The 9435-nt window shown below is 40.3% G+C and overlaps 1 protein-coding gene across 1 annotated transcript in view; it reads right to left on the reverse strand.

Annotated features, from left to right (window-relative positions):
• The window catches only part of DDX46 (DEAD-box helicase 46), a 68061-nt gene that overhangs the window by 27338 nt on the left and 31288 nt on the right, over positions 1–9435 (reverse strand). The window contains 2 exon segments of the mRNA XM_040622430.1: positions 1–134; positions 638–802. The exon segment at positions 1–134 is cut by the window's left edge and continues 1 nt beyond it. Coding sequence (XP_040478364.1) covers positions 1–134; positions 638–802 — 299 coding nt within the window.

A 9435-nucleotide genomic window follows, 5' to 3' on the forward strand; every position in this document is an offset into this window, starting at 1 on the left:
GCTCTCATCAAATCTTTCAGAAGACCATCAGCATGTTCCTGCTTATCCACAAAAATAATGACAGATCCCGACTCTTGGTAATGGCCAAGAAGCTCAAGTAACTTCAAGAATTTCTTTTCTTCTTCAATCACAATCTGAAATACCAAATTACACCAAGTTAATGTAGTAAAAATGCAGACATATCTCTTAAGCAAAAATATTCATTTTATTTCTGGCGAATGACTAAATGACTTGCTGTATCTTTAGGAATGGGTAGGAAAATGTTGATTTTAAATGATAAACCAGTAAGACCAAAAAAAATTTCTAACTTTGAGAGAAAGGGCTTGCAAACGTGAGCAAACCATCATGTGGTTCTCTCTGCCCCCTGACCTCACATCCTATTAACTAAAGAATAAAATAGGTCTGTGACATTTCCATCCACCAGTCCGACCTCTTCTGGTGGGAGGAACTAAAAAGAGCATTTTAAACACGCAGTTCCAAGGAACAGCTTATTCAAATTTATCAGATAAAATATTAACAGCTAGGCTGTATCCTATTTAAAATGAGGTAATTACCTGCCTTCATCACAATGATCCCCAAAGGATCACACACTGCCTAAACATCCAGGGAACTAAGATTTCCGACAGATTGTACCCACCACTTGTTGTTCCACATCTGAGCAAACCACACTCCTGCCTCCAACCTGCACTTCAATGGGTTTACTCAGGATTCTGCGAGCCAAAGCCTCCATAGCTCTGGGAAAAGTAGCTGAAAACATAACTGTCTGTCGATCAGGACGGACATTATCCACAATGCGCATGACCTGAGAACACATTGCAAATAAATATGGTGAGTATAGTCTCCAAAACTTATACGAAGTTAAAACCAAGTAGAAAGGGGCACCTGGGTGGCTCAGTTGGTTAAGCATCTGCCTTCGGCTCAGGTCACGAGCTTGGGGTCCTGGGATTGAGCCCTGTGTCAAAATCCCTGTTCAGCAGGAAGTCTGCCTCACTCTCTCCCTCTGTACTCTCTCTCTAATAAATAAATTCTTTTAAAACAACAAAAAAAAAGAGGCCCCTAAGTGGCTCAGTTGTTGTCTGCCTTGGGCTCAGGTCATGATCCTAGGGTCCTGGGACTGAGTCCCGCATCATGTTCCCTGCTCAGCAGGGAGCCTGCTTCTCCCTCTCCCTCTGCTCCCCCGCTGGTGCTCTATCTCAAATAAATAAAATCTTTTTAAAAATAAATAAAAACAACCCCCCCAACACACACAAAAAAAGTACAAGGAAATTTTGAGAATACCTATTCAGTGACTTTTAAACTTGTTACCTTCAAATAACTGATTTTACCGCAACACTTATTCAGTTTCCCCCTTCTAAGAATAGCAACTATAGTTATTCACATATTTAGGGAAAAGATGGAAGACCCACCTGTCATCTCTCCCTCTCTCTCACTGACCTCACACCTAATCCACCAACAAATTCAGTATTCTCAATCTTAAACCTTAATCTGGGATACAACTATTCTCCCTTGGTATCACTATTTTCCATCAGTTATTCAACACATTTTCGTTGAGCAACTGTATATGTAAGGCATTGCTCTAAGTGCTTGCAGTATGCAATAAAAACAGACAAAACCTTGTCTTCATGGAGTATGTATTCAAAGGAAGGTGGACAGATAAATACAGTACCTGTCAAAGGTTGATATGAGCAACAGAAACAAAGAGAACAAGGAAGGCAGACATACTGTTGAGGGGGTAGGATAAAGATACCTCTACCGAGCCCTGGAGAGGACTCTTGTGATGACCGGTATAAACAAGAAAAATAGAAGTAATGAGTAAGATTATTAAAATGATGGTTTCAAGGTAGACAGTGGTGAGTGGTTGGAAATTGGGATGGGTGAAGGTCTTGCCAGGAATATACAGAATTCTAGGACCACATTTTTACTCCACTCAAAGATGATGTGAAATCTGTGAAAGGGGCAGTCCTACCCAAGGCACTTGGTAATCCTGGGTTCCAGGCCTAAACCTCAACCATCTCTCATCTGGATTATTCCAACTATTTCTCTTCCAACTTCTACCCAATCTACTCTCTACCCAGTACCCAAAATGATGGCTTTGAAATATGTGTCAGTACTTTCAATTAAAGACTATTGCCTGACCACAAACATTTATTTCTCTTCCCTTGAAAAAACCAGTAAACGTTAACAATGCAGGGAGTGTTTTTAAAAATTGCACAAACCAACAAAGACAGTACCCAAGAAAACATAATCCTAAAATGAGAATGAACTAGATTTTCAGTAAGCACCCTATCCTGTCCCTCCTCAAGAGGGTTATTCTTCACCACCTAATGTCTACATAACTATGAGAGTTAACTTAAGTTCTCTGTAATGTTTTCCAGTAAAGCTTCATAATTTTCTCCAAAAGATCTTATACATCTTTTGTCATGTTTACTTTTTCATGCTTTTGTAAATTATGTGATTTTTTACTAAGATTTTATTTATTCGAGACAAAGCAAGAGAGAGACAGCACAAGCAGAGCTGAGGGGCAGAGAAGAGGGAGAAGCAGACCCCAAGATCAGGACCTCATCTGAAGGCAGATGCTTAACCGACTTAGCCACCCAGGTGCCCCAAATTGTATGATTTTTAAAGTACATTTTCTAACTTACTGAGAAAAGAAATAGAAATGATTTTTGTTTACTGACTTAATATCCAGAAACTCTTATCAACTTATCTGTAGATCATTTTGAGTCTTCTATAAAGACAGTCTTTTTTTTTTTTTTTTTTAAGATTTTATTTATTTATTTGACAGAGAGAGAGACAGCCAGCGAGAGAGAGAACACAAGCAGGAGCAGTGGGAGAGGAAGCAGCAGGCTCCCAGTGGAGGAGCCTGATGTGGGACTCGATCCCAGAACGCCAGGATCACGCCCTGAGTCGAAGGCAGACGCTTAACGACTGCGCCACCCAGGCGCCCCAAGACAGCCTTAACATCCGCAAGTAACACTTACTTCTTTCTTTCCAAACATTATACCTTTTCCCCTCTAGTAAAATGTTGAATGGATGTTAACTATTTTACTTTGTTTTTTATGTTAAAAGTTTAAAAGTTCTACCACTAAGTGTAATGGTTACTAGAGTTTTTCTTGTAGATATTGTTTATTAGATATGGAGCTTCCCCACTAGTCTCTGCTGAATTTTTTTTAAAGACTTTTTATTTATTATTTGAAAAAGAGAGAGAGAGAACTCACACAAGGGGGGTAGGGGCAGAGGGAGAGAGATAAGCAGACTCCCTACTAAGCATGGAGCCCAATACAGGGCTAGATCCCAGGACCCCGGGATCATGACCTGAGCGGAAGGCAGACACGTAACTGACTGCGCCATCCAGGCACCCCATTTCTGTCGAATTTTTAAATCATAAATGAAATTTTATCAAATGCCTTTTCCACATTTTAGATAACAGTATGGTTTTTTCCTCTATTCTGGTAACAGGGCAGATTACATTTTATTATTTTTTTTTTCTTTTTCTTCAGAAAAGATTTATTTTATTTTAAAGATTTTATTTATTTATGAGAGACAGAAAGCATGAGCAGGGGGAAAGGGGAGAGGCAGAGAAAGAAGCAGACTCCCCGCTAAGCAGGGAGCCGGATGGATGTGGGGCTCAGATAGACTCGGGGCTCGATCTGAGGACCCTGGGACCATGACCTGAGAGGAAGGCAGACACTTAGCCAACTGAGCCACCCAGGTGCCTCGATTTTATATTAGAGATAGAGTGTGTGTGAGTGAGGGAAGGGGCAGAGGGGGAGAATTTTCAAGCAGACTCCCCACTGAGCTAAGAGTCCACTGCAGGGCTTGATCTCAAGACCCATGACCTGAGCCAAAACCAAGAGTCAGACACTCAACTGACAGAGCCACCAAGGTGCCTCTTACTTGATTTTTCTAACATTAAACTACCCTTTGCATCTTAAGAATACTAACCTCAATGTGATTTATTATTCATTTTAAACATTTCTATATTTGGTTCCCTAATATAATTTTTAGGGTTTTTGCACCATTGTACATTAAACTATACCTTGTTTGATTTAGATACCAATATTATATTGGCCTATAAAATGAAATTGTCACTACAGAAAAGTTTGACAGTTTCTTATAAAGTTAACATAAATTATCCACAATTTAGAAATCCTACCCCATGGTAGAGATAAAGACATCATATGTCCACACAAAAATTTGTGTGCAAATGTTCACAGCAGCATCATTCATAACAGCCAAAAAGTGGAAATAATCCAAAATATTTATCAGTTCATGGATAAACAAAATATGATACGCTTCCCTATGACAGAATACTAACACTCAGCAATAGGAGGAATGAAAGACAGACTAGAACGTGGACAAACCTCAAATACATTATGCTGAGTAAAATAAGCTAAATGTATAAGAATTTCATATGAAATGTCCAGAAAAGACAAATCTATAAAAACAGAATGTAGATCAGCAGCTGCCTCAGGCTGGGGTGAAAACGGAAAGGAGTAAAAATAGGCATGAGGCAGCTTTCTGGAGATGGAAATGTTCTAAAACTGGATTGTGCAAAAAATAAAGCTGGATTGTGGTGATAGCTGCACAAATGTGTATGTATACTAAAAACCATCGTATTATACATTTAAAACAGGTGAATTTTATGGTATATAATGAGGACTGAGAGCCCTTTTAAAAATAAAAAATTACAGGGGTGCCTGGGTGGCACAGTCGTTAAGCGTCTGCCTTCGGCTCAGGGTGTGATCCTGGCGTTCCAGGATCGAGCCCCACATCAGGCTCCTCTGCTGGGAGCCTGCTTCTTCCTCTCCCACTCCCCCTGCTTGTGTTCCCTCTCTCGCTGGCTGTCTCTGTCAAATACATACATAAATAAATGAATGAATGAATAAATAAATAAATAAAATGATCTTAAAAATTGTTGAGTATTCACCCTTTTTCATACTTTCAAATAAAATATGATTAGAAATACAACTATTCATGGGGTGCCTGAGTGGCTGCATCGTTAAGCGTCTGCCTTGAGCTCAAGGCGTGATCCTGGAGTTCTGGGATCGAGCCCCACATCAGGCTCCTCCACTGGGAGCCTGCTTCTTCCTCTCCCACTTCCCCTGCTTGTATTCTCTCTCTCGCTGGCTGTCTCTCTTTCTCTGTCAAATAAATAAATAAAAAATCTTAAAAAAAAAAAAAAAAGGAATACAACTATTCATTCCTTGAATATCTGGTAGAACTTGCTAATAACAAATAGGAACTGGTGGTTTCCTTGTGGGAAAATTATAAGCTGATTTCTTTAATGAATGTAAGACTATTGCAGTGTTCTTATTTCTGAGTCTGCTTAATTTAAAGCTTTCAAATGTACTGGCATACAAAGAAAGATAAAAGCAAGAAGGGAGGGGTGCCTAGGTGGCTCCGTTGGTTAAGCATCCAACTCTTGATTTTGGCTCAGGTCATGATCTCAGGGTCATGAGATTATGAGATCCAGCCCTGCATGTGGCTCTGCGCTCAGCAGGGAGTCTGCTTAAGATTCTCTTTTTCCCCGGGGTGCCGGGGTGGTGCAGTCGTTAAGCGTCTGCCTTCGGCTCAGGGCGTGATCCCCGAGTTATGGGATCGAGCCCCACATCAGGCTCCTCCGCTAGGAGCCTGCTTCTTCCTCTCCCACTCCCCCTGCTTGTGTTCCCTCTCTCGCTGGCTGTCTCTATCTCTGTCAAATAAATAAATAAAATCGTTAAAAAAAAAAAAAAAAGATTCTCTTTTTCCCTCTCCCTCTGCCCCTCTCCTTGCTCACACGCACTCTAATAAATAAATAAAATCTTTAAAAAAATAAAATAAAATAAAAGCATGAGTTTTATGGCATGCTAATGCCCCTTTATTTGTCAAGAAAACAAAACAAAAAGCAATAAAATGTTTTGTTTTGTTTTTTTTAAAGATTCCATTTAGTTATTTGACAGAGAGAGACAGCAAGAAAGGGAACACAAGCAGGCGGAGCAGAAGAGGGAGAGAGAGAAGCAGACTCCCCGATGACCAGGGAGCCCAATGCGGTACTCAATCCTAGGACCCTGGGATCATAACCTGAGCCAAAGGCAGACGCTTAGCAACTGAGCCACCCAGGAACCCAGGAATAAAATGTTTTAAGACAGTAAAAGATTAATCAAGCTCAAGGAAGCAGAATCCCATACTAGCAGTGACGAAAAGTTGAGAACAAACCTGTTCTCCCTACACAGAGGTGAAAGGTGGGGTACCAGAATAAGGAGCACTGATACAAGGTCTCCTTAAGAAGCTATCCAATCACCCCACCTCCATCTAACAGCTACTCAGTCAGGCAATGGGCCTTTCTCTCACCCTCACCAAAGACCTAAAGGGTTAGCTTCTGGACAGAATAAAACAAGAGCATGAACTGGATGAAGCAAGGATAACATCCTAAGAAAAAAAGTATTAAGCAAACTCATAACGCTCAATGCTGAGGCTCCCACCTCTCCCTCAAGGCCTCCTTCCCAACCCCAAACAGGAGACAGACCTTCATATTCCAGGCAGAAGACTGGCCAGTGTTTCTCCAGGGACAGTCTGCCCAGCCCAAGAAGAAAAGCAGAAGATAGTCCCCAACCAAAAGAAAGACCCAACCAGATCACAACAGTGAAACTCAAAGTAAGTCAGTCCTGCTCTGGTGTACAGAGAGCTTTGAATTTTAAGCTGCCCTTTCTCCACCCCTTAAACATAAGTAGATAACTACAGATTCTCACACATCTACAGAATGCAGAAACCAAAGCAAACAGAAAATCAACTCAGAGGACACAAATCCTATGCAGGTAAAAGGCAATCTTTAAAAATGATCCATTTAAGTGAAATCTTGCCATTTGCAACGACATGGATGAACCTGGAGGGTATAATGCTAAGCAAAGTCAGTCAGTCAAAGACAAATACCGTATCATTTCACTTACATGTGGAATTCAAGAAACCAAACAAACAAAGAAAGAATAAAAAGAGACCAGGAAAAAAAAAAAGCAGACTCTTAAATACAGAGAACAAACTGGTGGTCGCTAAAGGGGAGGCAAATGTGGGGATGGATGAAACAGGTGAAGAGGATTACGAGTACGCTTATCATGAGGAGTACTGAGTAATACTGTACTGAATATCATACACCTGAAACTAATACAATACTGTATGCTAATTACACTTGAATGAAAATACGTTCAAAAAAATGAATCACTTGGGGCGCCTGGGTGGCACAGCGGTTAGGCGTCTGCCTTCGCCTCAGGGCGTGATCCCGGCGTTATGGGATCGAGCCCCACATCAGGCTCTTCTGCTAGGAGCCTGCTTCTTCCTCTCCCACTCCCCCTGCTTGTGTTCCCTCTCTCGCTGGCTGTCTCTATCTCTGTCGAATGAGTAAATAAAATCTTTAAAAAAAAAAAAAATGAATCACTTACATGCTCACTTCAGCAACACATATACTAAAAAAATTAGAATGATAGGGATTAATATGGTCCCTTAAAGCAAGGTGCACAGAAATTCGTGAAGCATTCTATTAAAAAAAAATCATTTAAGAAAAGATTTACTCTTGGTTTACAGAGTTTTAGGGATTCCAACAAGGTGAGAAACAAAGGGGACTCTTTGTTGATCTCAGAATGATGGATCCTAGGACAGCAGCTGTATGTCAAGCAGAGAGAGAACTGGAACAGGTCAACAGGCTCTGAAAAAACTCCTTAAGGAAGATGAAACAAACAGAAAATTTGACGTGTTTCAACTACTTGATAGATTTATATAACTAATAGAGTTTGGCATTTAATTAGTTTTAAGTATACAGAAATCCAGCCAACAAACATAAAAGACAATTATCTCTAGAGAAAACAAAAAGTTACAGAGGAATTTAAAAATAATCAGTTTAATACACTGCCCAGCTCTGAATAACATTTAGATTGCCATAATGTTATATACTGATCCAATTAAAACAACAACATAAATCTCCTGAAAAAAAATAAAGGATGAAAATGATGTAAGAATGTGACAGGAGGGGGGCGCCTGGGTGGCACAGCGGTTAAGCATCTGCCTTCAGCTCAGGGCGTGATCCCGGCGTTATGGGATCAAGCCCCACATCAGGCTCCTCTGCTATGAGCCTGCTTCTTCCTCTCCCACTCCCCCTGCTTGTGTTCCCTCTCTCGCTGGCTGTCTCTATCTCTGTCGAATAAATAAATAAAATCTTTAAAAAAAAAAAAAGAATGTGACAGGAGGAAGGAAAACAGAGAATTTACATTCCCCCGTGGGAAGTCAATAAGTAATATCAAAAATAGAAAAATAAAAAGGAGAAGTAAAGGCACACTATTTAGAGAAGTAGAATATCAAAATAACCAGCTAAGAGATTAAAGAGAAAGTAGAGATGGGGTACCATTAAACCTATGTGCACGTGTAACTGTCAAGACTAAAAATGTAAAAAATGAGATCAGGGATTCCTCTGCGCAAAACCCTCCAATGTAAGTGCGCCTGGGTGGCTCGGTGAGTTGAGCATCCGACTCTTGATCTCAGCTCAGGGCTTGACCTCAGGGTTGTGAGTTCAAGTCAAAACAAAAAAAACCCCAAAAGCCTCCCAATATAACTCATCACATTAAATTAAAATCCAAATTCCTAGCCCAGCTGTACAGGGTCTTACATGTTCACCACACCACCAGTACATCTCCTTCTGTCCTCATCTTCTACTCTTTCCTACCACATTCCACGTTCTTTACTCCGCTCAGGAGACACTGGCCAAGTAGGCTCCCACGTCAGGCCATTTGTACTGGCTCTTTGCCTGCAACATTTTTCTACCAAATATCCCCACGGCTCAATTTCACTTTATTCAGGTCCCAGTTCCTATGTCATCTTACCAGCAACGCTTTTCTTGAATTTCCTACATAAAATGACATCCCTTTCAGAATGACTGAAGTACACTAATGAAAATTAGGAATCATTAACCATGCTTGGTTTTATAACATGAATTTGGTAGTAGTATCATTGCAAATTCACATAACGGTCTTTAATGTTTCCATCTTTTAGGACATTACATACAAAGCATCGTGACTTTCACATATCTGATCTTAAACAAGTCGAAGGACTGCGCATTTAGTCTCAACTTCTCATTTTATAAATGTATAAACAAGGATCAGACAATTCACATCAAAGCTCCATTGTGGCCTTGAAAATCTCTTCAAAGAATACACATCCTGACTTCCTAGACTATTCACAAATAACCTTTAATTTTCAGCATATGCAGAAGGACAATATGAAAGGATAAAAGTTTTCTGGAGAACCAAACCTAACTCCTTTTCTTGTCATAGTGCAGAGAAATCTTCCTAAATAAGCTACAAACCCCGTGTTTCCTTGAACAGTGTGCTGCACATGGGAGCTTAGATTTACCTTATGAATATCTATTACTGCTTAGAGTCATGAAGATGCCTCTAGAATGACCCTAATGAT

The sequence above is a fragment of the Ursus maritimus genome, unplaced genomic scaffold (assembly GCF_017311325.1).
Source record: "Ursus maritimus isolate PB19 unplaced genomic scaffold, ASM1731132v1 scaffold_5, whole genome shotgun sequence".
Taxonomy (NCBI): domain Eukaryota; kingdom Metazoa; phylum Chordata; class Mammalia; order Carnivora; family Ursidae; genus Ursus; species Ursus maritimus.